Below are 14,422 nucleotides of genomic sequence, written 5' to 3'. Positions count from 1 at the left end.
ATCCCTCCTCCTCCTCCAGCACTCATCCCTCCTCCTTCTCTAGCACTCATCCCTCTCCCTCCTTCTCCAGCACTCATCCCTTCTCCTCCTTCTCCAGCACTCATCCCTCCTCCTCCTCCAGCACTCATCCCTTCTCCTCCTTCTCCAGCACTCATCCCTCCTCCTCCTCCAGCACTCATCCCTCCTCCTTCTCCAGCACTCATCCCTCTTCCTCCTTCTCCAGCACTCATCCCTCTTCCTCCTTCTCCAGCACTCATCCCTCCTCCTCCTTCTCCAGCACTCATCCCTCTTCCTCCTTCTCCAGCACTCATCCCTCTTCCTCCTTCTCCAGCACTCATCCCTCTTCCTCCTTCTCCAGCACTCATCCCTTCTCCTCCTTCTCCAGCACTCATCCCTCTTCCTCCTTCTCCAGCACTCATCCCTCTTCCTCCTTCTCCAGCACTCATCCCTCTTCCTCCTCCTCCAGCACTCATCCCTCTTCCTCCTTCTCCAGCACTCATCCCTTCTCCTCCTTCTCCAGCACTCATCCCTTCTCCTCCTCCTCCAGCACTCATCCCTTCTCCTCCTTCTCCAGCACTCATCCCTCCTCCTTCTCCAGCACTAATCCCTCCTCCTCCTCCAGCACTCATCCCTCCTCCTTCTCCAGCACTCATCCCTCCTCCTTCTCCAGCACTCATCCCTCCTCCTTCTCCAGCACTCATCCCTCTTCCTCCTCCAGCACTCATCCCTCCTCCTCCTTCTTCAGCACTCATCCCTCCCCCTCCTCCAGCACTCATCCCTCTCCCTCCTTCTCCAGCACTCATCCCTCCTCCTCCTTCTCCAGCACTCATCTCTCTTCCTCCTTCTCCAGCACTCATCCCTCTTCCTCCTTCTCCAGCACTCATCCCTCTTCCTCCTTCTCCAGCACTCATCCCTCTTCCTTCTTCTCCAGCACTCATCCCTCTTCCTCCTTCTCCAGCACTCATCCCTCTTCCTCCTTCTCCAGCACTCATCCCTCGTCCTCCTCCTCCAGCACTCATCCCTCCTCCTCCTTCTCCAGCACTCATCCCTTCTCCTCCTCCTCCAGCACTCATCCCTCCTCCGCCTCCAGCACTCGTCCCTCCTCCTTCTCCAGCACTCATCCCTCTTCCTCCTTCTCCAGCACTCATCCCTCTTCCTCCTTCTCCAGCACTCATCCCTCTTCCTCCTTCTCCAGCACTCATCCCTCTTCCTCCTTCTCCAGCACTCATCCCTCTTCCTTGTCCAGCACTCATCCCTGTTCCTCCTCCAGCACTCATCCCTCCTCCTCCTCCAGCACTCATCCCTCCTCCTCCCTGTACTCATCCCTCCTCCTCCCTGTACTCATCCCTCCTCCACCTGTACTCATCCCTCCTCCACCTGTACTCATCCCTCCTCCACCTATACTCATCCCTCCTCCTCCCTGTACTCATCCCTCCTCCTCCCTGTACTCATCCCTCCTCCTCCCTGTACTCATCCCTCCTCCACCTGTACTCATCCCTCCTCCTCCCTGTACTAACCCTCCTCCACCTGTACTCATCCCTCCTCCACCTATACTCATCCCTCCTCCTCCCTGTACTCATCCCTCCTCCTCCCTGTACTCATCCCTCCTCCTCCCTGTACTCATCCCTCCTCCTCCCTGTACTCATCCCTCCTCCTCCCTGTACTCATCCCTCCTCCTCCCTGTACTCATCCCTCCTCCACCTGTACTCATCCCTCCTCCTCCCTGTACTCATCCCTCCTCCTCCACCTGTACTCATCCCTCCTCCTCCCTGTACTCATCCCTCCTCCTCCACCTGTACTCATCCCTCCTCCTCCCTGTACTCATCCCTCCTCCTCCTCCTCCAGCACTCATCCCTCCTCCTCCAGCACTCATCCCTCTTCCTCCTCCTCCAGCACTCATCCCTCCTCCTCCTCCAGCACTCATCCCTTCTCCTCCTTCTCCAGCACTCATCCCTGTTCCTTCTCCAGCACTCATCCCTCCTCCTCCTCCAGCACTCATCCCTCCTCCTTCTCCAGCACTCATCCCTCTCCCTCCTTCTCCAGCACTCATCCCTCCTCCTCCTTCTCCAGCACTCATCCCTCCTTCTCCAGCACTCATCCCTCTTCCTCCTTCTCCAGCACTCATCCCTCCTCCTCCTTCTCCAGCACTCATCCCTCTTCCTCCTTCTCCAGAACTCATCCCTCCTCCTCTAGCACTCATCCCTTCTCCTCCTTCTCCAGCACTCATCCCTCTTCCTCCTTCTCCAGCACTCATCCCTCTTCCTCCTCCTCCAGCACTCATCCCTTCTCCTCCTCCTCCAGCACTCATCCCTTCTCCTCCTTCTCCAGCACTCATCCCTCCTCCTTCTCCAGCACTAATCCCTCCTCCTCCTCCAGCACTCATCCCTCCTCCTTCTCCAGCACTCATCCCTCCTCCTTCTCCAGCACTCATCCCTCCTCCTTCTCCAGCACTCATCCCTCTTCCTCCTCCAGCACTCATCCCTCCTCCTCCTTCTCCAGCACTCATCCCTCCCCCTCCTTCTCCAGCACTCATCCCTCCTCCTCCTTCTCCAGCACTCATCCCTCTTCCTCCTTCTCCAGCACTCATCCCTCCTCCTCCTTCTCCAGCACTCATCCCTCTTCCTCCTTCTCCAGCACTCATCCCTCTTCCTCCTTCTCCAGCACTCATCCCTCTTCCTCCTTCTCCAGCACTCATCCCTCTTCCTCCTTCTCCAGCACTCATCCCTCGTCCTCCTTCTCCAGCACTCATCCCTCTTCCTCCTTCTCCAGCACTCATCCCTTCTCCTCCTTCTCCAGCACTCATCCCTCCTCCTCCTCCAGCACTCATCCCTTCTCCTCCTTCTCCAGCACTCATCCCTCCTCCTTCTCCAGCACTCATCCCTCCTCCTCCTCCAGCACTCGTCCCTCCTCCTTCTCCAGCACTCATCCCTCCTCCTCCTTCTCCAGCACTCATCCCTCCTCCTCCTCCAGCACTCATCCCTTCTCCAGCACTCATCCCTCCTCCTCCTCCTCCAGCACTCATCCCTTCTCCAGCACTCATCCCTCTTCCTCCTCCTCCAGCACTCATCCCTTCTCCTCTTTCTCCAGCACTCATCCCTCTTCCTCCTCCTCCAGCACTCATCCCTTCTCCTCCTTCTCCAGCACTCATCCCTGTTCCTTCTCCAGCACTCATCCCTCTTCCTCCTCCTCCAGCACTCATCCCTCCTCCTCCTCCAGCACTCATCCCTTCTCCTCCTTCTCCAGCACTCATCCCTTCTCTTCCTTCTCCAGCACTCATCCCTCCTCCTCCTCCAGCACTCATCCCTCTTCCTCCTCCTCCAGCACTCATCCCTTCTCCTCTTTCTCCAGCACTCATCCCTCTTCCTCCTCCTCCAGCACTCATCCCTTCTCCTCCTTCTCCAGCACTCATCCCTGTTCCTTCTCCAGCACTCATCCCTCTTCCTCCTCCTCCAGCACTCATCCCTTCTCCTCTTTCTCCAGCACTCATCCCTCCTCCTCCTTCTTCAGCACTCATCCCTTCTCCTCCTTCTCCAGCACTCATCCCTTCTCCAGCACTCATCCCTCCTCCTCCTCCTCCAGCACTCATCCCTTCTCCAGCACTCATCCCTCTTCCTCCTCCTCCAGCACTCATCCCTTCTCCTCTTTCTCCAGCACTCATCCCTCTTCCTCCTCCTCCAGCACTCATCCCTCCTCCTCCTCCAGCACTCATCCCTCTTCCTCCTTCTCCAGCACTCATCCCTCCTCCTCCTTCTCCAGCACTCATCCCTCCTCCTCCTCCTCCAGCACTCATCCCTTCTCCAGCACTCATCCCTCCTCCTCCTCCTCCAGCACTCATCCCTTCTCCAGCACTCATCCCTCTTCCTCCTCCTCCAGCACTCATCCCTTCTCCTCTTTCTCCAGCACTCATCCCTCTTCCTCCTCCTCCAGCACTCATCCCTTCTCCTCCTTCTCCAGCACTCATCCCTGTTCCTTCTCCAGCACTCATCCCTCTTCCTCCTCCTCCAGCACTCATCCCTCCTCCTCCTCCAGCACTCATCCCTTCTCCTCCTTCTCCAGCACTCATCCCTTCTCCTCCTTCTCCAGCACTCATCCCTCCTCCTCCTCCAGCACTCATCCCTCTTCCTCCTCCTCCAGCACTCATCCCTTCTCCTCTTTCTCCAGCACTCATCCCTCTTCCTCCTCCTCCAGCACTCATCCCTTCTCCTCCTTCTCCAGCACTCATCCCTGTTCCTTCTCCAGCACTCATCCCTCTTCCTCCTCCTCCAGCACTCATCCCTTCTCCTCTTTCTCCAGCACTCATCCCTCCTCCTCCTTCTTCAGCACTCATCCCTTCTCCTCCTTCTCCAGCACTCATCCCTCCTCCTCCTCCTCCAGCACTCATCCCTTCTCCAGCACTCATCCCTCTTCCTCCTCCTCCAGCACTCATCCCTTCTCCTCTTTCTCCAGCACTCATCCCTCTTCCTCCTCCTCCAGCACTCATCCCTTCTCCTCCTTCTCCAGCACTCATCCCTGTTCCTTCTCCAGCACTCATCCCTCTTCCTCCTCCTCCAGCACTCATCCCTTCTCCTCTTTCTCCAGCACTCATCCCTCCTCTACCTTCTCCAGCACTCATCCCTTCTCCTCCTTCTCCAGCACTCATCCCTCTTCCTCCTTCAGCACTCATCCCTCCTCCTCCTCCTCCAGCACTCATCCCTTCTCCTCCTTCTCCAGCACTCATCCCTCTTCCTCCTTCAGCACTCATCCCTCCTCCTCCTCCTCCAGCACTCATCCCTCCTCCTCCTTCTCCAGCACTCATCCCTCTTCCTTCTCCAGCACTCATCCCTTCTCCTCCTTCTCCAGCACTCATCCCTCCTCTTCCTCCTCCAGCACTCACCCCTTCTCCTCCTTCTCCAGCACTCATCCTTCTTCCTTCTCCAGCACTCATCCATCTTTCTTCTCCAGCACTCATCCCTTCTCCTCCTTCTCCAGCACTCATCCCTCTTCCTCCTCCTCCAGCACTCATCCCTTCTCCTCCTTCTCCAGCACTCATCCCTTCTCCTCCTTCTCCAGCACTCATCCCTCTTCCTCCTTCAGCACTCAGTTCCTCCTCTAATTATTATAGACATGAGTTCCATAGAAGTAGATGGTGGCGTACTGATAAGATACTTGATCATATAACAGGTCTGTATCTTTTAGCTATGACCTTAAGCTCCATACGGTGACGACGCCTTCATTGTGCGCAAATTCTTCACTCATACCCCAATCTTTTGCTTACAGAAATTAGGGTATTTCGATCTTGGGCTGACCCTCCTGAGTGTGAGGAAGGACCGGTCGCTGCGATCAGTCGTCTCGACCCTTCCATTCTCCCAGATGGAGATTCACCAGTGTCCATGAAGCTGCGACACGGTGATCTGTGTGATCTATGAGATCTGTTTGATGATGCGGCTTCTCTGCTGAGCTCCGCGCTGCACATATTATTCCTGGACGGCTCCAGGACTCAGGAATGTGATGCTTTTACTGGCAGCCAGCAGCCGCGCTCTTTCCTGGTGTCTCTCCAGGACCCCTGGCTGCATTCAGAATTCCTTCAGATTTGACACAATGGGGTTTAACCAAAATCCAACATACTTGATTTAATCACCATGGCCGGCTGTCTCCTCTACCTAATATGGACAAAAGACGGAGATGGAGCCCCTGTATGTGGCGGGAAGGCCGGATCTGCACCTGTTCCTGTGTCACATGTCCTCATTGTCAGGTAGATTATCCCGGCAGGAATTCTCTGCATTCAGCCTGAGGAGATTGATCAGTGATGTAGAAGGTGCTGGGGATGATGTGCACCAGGGCCCCACATATCACAGGGACAGTGGGGTCTTTGGTCCAGACCTGAGACTGAGCTCTATATATTCTGATAGTAACGCCACAGATTCAGAATCCAGGAATTCTCCCCCCAGGCTAATGTATGGTTATGGGCAATAAAAGCTAAAAATATGTTATTTACTTGCTATAATAAAATTTCAAAATCCTCCTCGTTTAACATTTTCCTACCATGTTGCAGCTGTACAAACTGTGTAACTCCTCCACCCGGATGGCTATCCTGCTGCTTCTGACAGATCCTGCTACTCTTTCTCTTAACAGGGGAGAGGAGGATAGACATGGCAGATCATAACAGAGTCAGGGGAAAGTGTCCATTTATTTAGTTGTGTATAAGTGTAGATAGAGGAGAGCACCCACAGCAGCCTCTACTGGGAAGAGAGGGTGAATTACACAGGCTGTATATTATTGTAGATAGAGGAGAGCACCCACAGTAGCCTCTACTGGGGGAGGGGGGATAACACAGGCTGTATATTAGTGTAGATAGAGGAGAGCACCCACAGTAGCCTCTACTGGGGGAGGGGGTATAACACAGGCTGTGTATAAGTGTAGATAGAGGAGAGCACCCACAGCAGCCTCTACTGGGAAGAGAGGGTGAATTACACAGGCTGTATATTAGTGTAGATAGAGGAGAGCACCCACAGTAGCCTCTACTGGGGGAGGGGGTATAACACAGGCTGTGTATAAGTGTAGATAGAGGAGAGCACCCACAGCAGACTCTACTGGGAAGAGAGGGTGAATTACACAGGCTGTATATTAGTGTAGATAGAGGAGAGCACCCACAGTAGCCTCTACTGGGGGAGGGGGTATAACACAGGCTGTGTATAAGTGTAGATAGAGGAGAGCACCCACAGCAGACTCTACTGGGGGAGGGGTATAACACAGGCTGTGTATAAGTGTAGATAGAGGAGAGCACCCACAGCAGCCTCTACCGGGGGAGGAGGTATAACACGGGCTGTGTATAAGTGTAGATAGAGGAGAGCACCCACAGCAGCCTCTACTGGGGGAGGGGGTATAACACAGGCTGTGTATAAGTGTAGATAGAGGAGAGCACCCACAGCAGCCTCTACCGGGGGAGGAGGTATAACACGGGCTGTGTATAAGTGTAGATAGAGGAGAGCACCCACAGCAGCCTCTACTGGGGGAGGGGGTATAACACAGGCTGTGTATAAGTGTAGACAGAGGAGAGCACCCACAGCAGCCTCTACTGGGGGAGGGGTATAACACAGGCTGTGTATAAGTGTAGATAGAGGAGAGCACCCACAGCAGCCTCTACTGGGGGAGGGGTATAACACAAGCTGTGTATAAGTGTAGATAGAGGAGAGCACCCACAGCAGCCTCTACTGGGGGAGGGGGTATAACACGGGCTGTGTATAAGTGTAGATAAAGGAGAGCACCCACAGCCCCCTCTACTGGGGGAAGAGGTATAACACGGGCTGTGTATAAGTGTAGACAGTAGAGAGATCTAGCAGCACATTGTGCTGGAGTAGAGTTGGGAGTATTAACTGTTTAGAGAGAGAAGAAAACCCAGAATGTGCAGAGTAGGAAGGATAATGTTACACTCCTCAATGTCTGCCAGCACAGGATCTCCCCAATGTGGGGTACATCCACAGATCTCCCCATACGTATGACATCTATCTAATGTGTTACTGAGAATCACAGAGATAATCAAGAACAGTTCTGGCATTGTCTCTCGCTCTATGAGAGTGTCCAGCCCCTCCCCCCCATCATTTCAGCCTATGGTTGTATCCTTGCTTTCCAGGACTCCTTAGGGCGGCAGCCAACTTCTTCAGCCACCGTTCTCACCTCTAATGTAGCTATTTCATACATAGTGAATATAGCAGAGCTGAAAGGGTGCTAGAGTATCAGAGTGTTCCAGACCACACACAGCCATGAACTTGCTCTCAGTATAACATTGATTGTATGTGGTTAAGTATTAGTGTCGGCGCACCGGGAACCGGACCCAAATTACAGCCTGGAGTTCCCATATTACAGTCTGTGGAGCCACCACAATATGATAATGACAGGGAAGACGGCCGCCATGATCTGCTGCAAACAGCCTAATATCAGCAAAGTGTTCCCCTGTGAGGGTCTGCAGCCCGGGGCCATATCCATTCTATTATATGTGTATGACTCGGGTGTGTCCCCTTTATGGCCAGGTCCATAACTTTTATACTGACGTTTCCCCCTTCTCTTTCGTCATAGCCCAGTGGGAAGGGCCCCCGGCTCCCCGAGGTGTACTGTGTGATCAGCCGACTGGGATGCTTCGACCTCTTCTCCAAGGTAAGGGGAGACCTCAGGTGGTCTTCTGATGCATTGTATACTGGGACAAGTGACTTTTCCTCGCAGATGGTCTGGTCCTGTTACTACTTCCTATGTATTCTATCATAGGATCAGCTCTTTGTAATAACGTTTTCTTCTTGTAGATCCTGGATGAGGTGGAGCGGAGGAGGGGGATCTCTGCCGCCCTGGTCTACCCCTTTATGAGGAGCCTGATGGAGTCTCCCTTTCCGGCTCCTGGAAAAACAATCCGAGTAAAAACATTCCTACCGGGCGCAGGGAATGAGGTACCGGAGACATCTTGAATCTGTAGACGTCTGTTGTCAAATAGACGGCTGTTGTTGTATCTGTAAATGGCTGTTGTGTCTGTTGACGCCTGTTGTATCTGTAGACGTCTGTAGTTATATCTCTGGACGTCTGTAGTTGTATCTGTAGATGTCTGTCGTTGGATCTGTAGACGTCTGTAGTTATATCTCTGGACGTCTGTAGTTGTATCTGTAGATGTCTGTCGTTGGATCTGTAGACGTCTGTAGTTGGATCTGCTGACGCCTGTTGTATCTGTAGACGTCTGTCGTTGTATCTGTAGCAGTCTGTAGTTGGATCTGTAGACGTCCGTAGTTGTATCTATAGCCGTCTGTAGTTGTATCTGTAGCCGTCTGTAGTTGGATCTGTAGACGTCCGTAGTTGTATCTATAGCCGTCTGTAGTTGTATCTGTAGCCGTCTGTAGTTGGATCTGTAGACGTCTGTAGTTGGATCTGTAGACATCCAAGAAAAAGCACTTGATCCGGCACTTGCTAAAAAGGAAGCTTTTATTGTAATTCATAAAAAGAATTGCAAGAACACCAAGTACTTTTTCTTGGATGTTATGAACGCACTGGCTGGGTGTGGATCCGGGCACCAAAGGACTGCTACACACTGGTGAGCTGATGCACATTGTTTCTTAATCAGTGTCTGTAGACGTCTGTTGTTGTACCTGTAAACGCCTGTAGTACCTGTAGATGCCTGTAGTGTCTGTAGACACCTGTTGTTGTATTTGCAGGGGACTGTAGTGTCTGTAGACGCTTGTTGTTGTGTCTATAGACACCTGTAGTGTCTGTAGACGTCTGTTGTCGTACCTGTAGATGTCTTTTGGATGTCATGTCTGTAGACGTATGTATTATCTGTAGACGCCTGTTATATCTATAGATACTTGTAAAATCTGTAGATGCCTGTCTGTCATCTCTGTAGCCGCCTGTAGATGCTTGTAGTGACCGTAGACGCCTGTAGTATTTGTAGACGTCTGTAGTATCTGTAGACTCCTATAGTATATGTGGAAGCCTGTAGTATATGTGAAAGCCTGTAGTATCTGTAGACGCATGATTTTGTATCTGTAGATGTCTGTAGTATACAGTATGTGGAAGCCTGTAGTGTCTGTTGACACCTGTAGTATCTGTAGACGCCTGTAGCATATGTGGAAGCCTGTAGTATCTGTAGAAGCCTGTAGTATCTGTAGACGCCTGTAGCATATGTGGAAGCCTTTAGTATCTGTAGAAGCCTGTAGTATATGTGGAAGCCTGTAGTGTCTGTAGACGCCTGTAGTGTCTGTAGAAGCCTGTAGTATATGTGGAAGCCTGTAGTGTCTGTAGAAGCCTGTAGTATCTGTAGACGCCTGTAGTATATGTGGAAGCCTGTAGTATCTGTAGACGTCTGTAGTATCTGTGGAAGCCTGTAGTATATGTGGAAGCCTGTAGTATCTGTAGACGCCTGATTTTGTATCTGTAGATGTCTGTAGTATACAGTATGTGGAAGCCTGTAGTGTCTATTGACACCTGTAGTATCTGTAGAAGCCTGTAGTATATGTGGAAGCCTGTAGTATATGTGGAAGCCTGTAGTGTCTCTAGAAGCCTGTAGTATATGTGGAAGCCTGTAGTGTCTGTAGACGCCTGTAGTGTCTGTAGATGCCTATAGTATATGTGAAAGCCTGTAGTGTCTGTAGAAGCCTGTAGTATCTGTAGACGCCTGTAGTATATGTGGAAGCCTGTAGTATATGTGGAAGCCTGTAGTGTCTGTAGAAGCCTGTAGTATATGTGGACGCCTGTAGTGTCTGTAGACGCCTGTAGTGTCTGTAGATGCCTATAGTATATGTGAAAGCCTGTAGTGTCTGTGGAAGCCTGTAGTGTCTGTGGAAGCCTGTAGTGTCTGTGGAAGCCTGTAGTGTCTGTGGAAGCCTGTAGTGTCTGTAGACGCCTGTAGTGTCTGTAGACGCCTGTAGCATATGTGGAAGCCTTTAGTATCTGTAGAAGCCTGTAGTATATGTGGAAACCTGTAGTATCTGTAGAAGCCTGTAGTATATGTGGAAGCCTGTAGTGTCTGTAGACGCCTGTAGTGTCTGTAGAAGCCTGTAGTATATGTGGAAGCCTGTAGTGTCTGTAGACGCCTGTAGTGTCTGTAGACGCCTATAGTATATGTGGAAGCCTGTAGTGTCTGTAGAAGCCTGTAGTATCTGTAGACGCCTGTAGTATATGTGGAAGCCTGTAGTATCTGTAGACGTCTGTAGTATCTGTGGAAGCCTGTAGTATATGTGGAAGCCTGTAGTATCTGTAGACGCCTGATTTTGTATCTGTAGATGTCTGTAGTATACAGTATGTGGAAGCCTGTAGTGTCTATTGACACCTGTAGTATCTGTAGAAGCCTGTAGTATATGTGGAAGCCTGTAGTGTCTGTAGACGCCTGTAGTGTCTGTAGAAGCCTGTAGTATATGTGGAAGCCTGTAGTGTCTGTAGACGCCTGTAGTGTCTGTAGACGCCTATAGTATATGTGGAAGCCTGTAGTGTCTGTAGAAGCCTGTAGTATATGTAGACGCCTGTAGTATATGTGGAAGCCTGTAGTATCTGTAGACGTCTGTAGTATCTGTGGAAGCCTGTAGTATATGTGGAAGCCTGTAGTATCTGTAGACGCCTGATTTTGTATCTGTAGATGTCTGTAGTATACAGTATGTGGAAGCCTGTAGTGTCTATTGACACCTGTAGTATCTGTAGAAGCCTGTAGTATATGTGGAAGCCTGTAGTGTCTGTAGACGCCTGTAGTGTCTGTAGAAGCCTGTAGTATATGTGGAAGCCTGTAGTGTCTGTAGACGCCTGTAGTGTCTGTAGACGCCTATAGTATATGTGGAAGCCTGTAGTGTCTGTAGAAGCCTGTAGTATCTGTAGACGCCTGTAGTATATGTGGAAGCCTGTAGTATCTGTAGACGTCTGTAGTATCTGTGGAAGCCTGTAGTATATGTGGAAGCCTGTAGTATCTGTAGACGCCTGATTTTGTATCTGTAGACGCCTGTAGTATATGTGGAAGCCTGTAGTATCTGTAGAAGCCTGTAGTATATGTGGAAGCCTGTAGTATATGTGGAAGCCTGTAGTGTCTGTAGAAGCCTGTAGTATATGTGGAAGCCTGTAGTATCTGTAGAAGCCTGTAGTATATGTGGAAGCCTGTAGTATATGTGGAAGCCTGTAGTGTCTGTAGACGCCTGTAGTATATGTGGAAGCCTGTAGTGTCTGTAGACGCCTGTAGTATCTGTAGATGCCTATAGTATATGTGGAAGCCTGTAGTGTCTGTAGAAGCCTGTAGTATATGTGGAAGCCTGTAGTATCTGTAGAAGCCTGTAGTATATGTAGATGCCTGTAGTATATGTGGAAGCCTGTAGTGTCTCTAGAAGCCTGTAGTATATGTGGAAGCCTGTAGTGTCTGTAGACGCCTGTAGTGTCTGTAGATGCCTATAGTATATGTGAAAGCCTGTAGTGTCTGTAGAAGCCTGTAGTATCTGTAGACGCCTGTAGTATATGTGGAAGCCTGTAGTATATGTGGAAGCCTGTAGTGTCTGTAGAAGCCTGTAGTATATGTGGACGCCTGTAGTGTCTGTAGACGCCTGTAGTGTCTGTAGATGCCTATAGTATATGTGAAAGCCTGTAGTGTCTGTGGAAGCCTGTAGTGTCTGTGGAAGCCTGTAGTGTCTGTAGACGCCTGTAGTGTCTGTAGACGCCTGTAGTGTCTGTAGGCGCCTGTAGTGTCTGTAGACGCCTATAGTATATGTGGAAGCCTGTAGTATCTGTAGACGCCTGTAGTATATGTGGAAGCCTGTAGTATCTGTAGACGTCTGTAGTATCTGTGGAAGCCTGAAGTATATGTGGAAGCCTGTAGTATATGTGGAAGCCTGTAGTATATGTGGAAGCCTGTAGTATATGTGGAAGCCTGTAGTATCTGTAGACGCCTGATTTTGTATCTGTAGATGTCTGTAGTATACAGTATGTGGAAGCCTGTAGTGTCTGTTGACACCTGTAGTATATGTGGAAGCCTGTAGTGTCTGTAGAAGCCTGTAATATATGTGGAAGCCTGTAGTATCTGTAGACGCCTGTAGTATATGTGGAAGCCTGTAGTATCTGTAGAAGCCTGTAGTATATGTGGAAGCCTGTAGTATCTGTAGAAGCCTGTAGTATATGTGGAAGCCTGTAGTATCTGTAGAAGCCTGTAGTATATGTGGAAGCCTGTAGTATATGTGGAAGCCTGTAGTGTCTGTAGTATCTGTAGATGCCTGTAGTATATGTGGAAGCCTGTAGTGTCTGTAGAAGCCTGTAATATTTGTAGAAGCCTGTAGTGTCTGTAGACGCCTGTAGTGTCTGTAGATGCCTATAGTATATGTGAAAGCCTGTAGTGTCTGTAGAAGCCTGTAGTGTCTGTAGAAGCCTGTAGTATCTGTAGACGCCTGTAGTATATGTGGAAGCCTGTAGTATATGTGGAAGCCTGTAGTGTCTGTAGACGCCTGTAGTATCTATAGATGCCTGTAGTATATGTGGAAGCCTGTAGTGTCTGTAGAAGCCTGTAGTGTCTGTGGAAGCCTGTAGTGTCTGTAGAAGCCTGTAGTATCTGTAGACGCCTGTAGTATATGTGGAAGCCTGTAGTATCTGTGGAAGCCTGTAGTATATGTGGAAGCCTGTAGTATATGTGGAAGCCTGTAGTGTCTGTAGACGCCTGTAGTATCTATAGATGCCTGTAGTATATGTGGAAGCCTGTAGTGTCTGTAGAAGCCTGTAGTGTCTGTGGAAGCCTGTAGTGTCTGTAGAAGCCTGTAGTATCTGTAGACGCCTGTAGTATATGTGGAAGCCTGTAGTATCTGTGGAAGCCTGTAGTATATGTGGAAGCCTGTAGTATATGTGGAAGCCTGTAGTATCTGTAGACGCCTGATTTTGTATCTGTAAATGTCTGTAGTATACAGTATGTGGAAGCCTGTAGTGTCTGTTCACACCTGTAGTATCTGTAGATGCCTGTAGTATATGTGGAAGCCTGTAGTGTCTGTAGAAGCCTGTAGTATATGTGGAAGCCTGTAGTATATGTGGAAGCCTGTAGTGTCTGTAGACACCTGTAGTATCTGTAGATGCCTATAGTATATGTGGAAGCCTGTAGTATCTGTAGAAGCCTGTAGTATATGTGGAAGCCTGTAGTATATGTGGAAGCCTGTAGTGTCTGTAGACGCCTGTAGTATCTGTAGATGCCTATAGTATATGTGGAAGCCTGTAGTATCTGTAGAAGCCTGTAGTATATGTGGAAGCCTGTAGTGTCTGTAGACGCCTGTAGTATATGTGGAAGCCTGTAGTGTCCGTAGAAGCCTGTAGTATCTGTAGACGCCTGTAGTATATGTGGAAGCCTGTAGTATCTGTAGAAGCCTGTAGTATATGTGGAAGCCTGTAGTGTCTGTAGAAGCCTGTAGTATATGTGGAAGCCTGTAGTGTCTGTAGACGCCTGTAGTATCTGTAGAAGCCTGTAGTATATGTGGAAGCCTGTAGTGTCTGTAGAAGCCTGTAGTATATGTGGAAGCCTGTAGTGTCTGTAGACGCCTGTAGTATCTGTAGATGCCTATAGTATATGTGGAAGCCTGTAGTGTCTGTAGATGCCTGTAGTATATGTGGAAGCCTGTAGTGTCTGTAGAAGCCTGTAGTATATGTGGAAGCCTGTAGTATCTGTAGACGTCTGTAGTATCTGTGGAAGCCTGTAGTATCTGTAGACGTCTGTAGTGTCTGTGGAAGCCTGTAGTGTCTGTAGATGCCTGTAGTATATGTGGAAGCCTGTAGTGTCTGTCTAAGCCTGTAGTATATGTAGAAGCCTATAGTGTCTGTAGACGCCTGTAGTGTCTGTAGATGCCTATAGTATATGTGGAAGCCCGTAGTGTATGTGGTAGCCTGTAGTATCTGTAGACATCTGTAGATGCCTGTAGTATATGTGGAAGCCTGTAGTGGCTGTAGAAGCCTGTAGTGTTTGTAGATGCCTGTA

The 14,422-nt window shown here is 50.0% G+C and overlaps 1 protein-coding gene across 5 annotated transcripts in view; it reads left to right on the top strand.

Annotated features, from left to right (window-relative positions):
- The window catches only part of DENND2B (DENN domain containing 2B), a 155,329-nt gene that overhangs the window by 121,924 nt on the left and 18,983 nt on the right, over nucleotides 1-14,422 (top strand). For all 5 annotated transcript variants that reach the window (XM_069965012.1, XM_069965011.1, XM_069965010.1 and 2 more), the window contains 2 exons: nucleotides 8,053-8,130; nucleotides 8,274-8,414. In XM_069965012.1, coding sequence (XP_069821113.1) covers nucleotides 8,053-8,130; nucleotides 8,274-8,414 — 219 coding nt within the window. The remainder of the gene's footprint in view (nucleotides 1-8,052; nucleotides 8,131-8,273; nucleotides 8,415-14,422) is intronic.

The sequence above is a fragment of the Dendropsophus ebraccatus genome, chromosome 4 (assembly GCF_027789765.1).
Source record: "Dendropsophus ebraccatus isolate aDenEbr1 chromosome 4, aDenEbr1.pat, whole genome shotgun sequence".
Lineage (NCBI taxonomy): Eukaryota > Metazoa > Chordata > Amphibia > Anura > Hylidae > Dendropsophus > Dendropsophus ebraccatus.
Note: the sequence above shows the minus strand (reverse complement) of the source record. Positions and strands in the feature narration are given on the sequence as shown.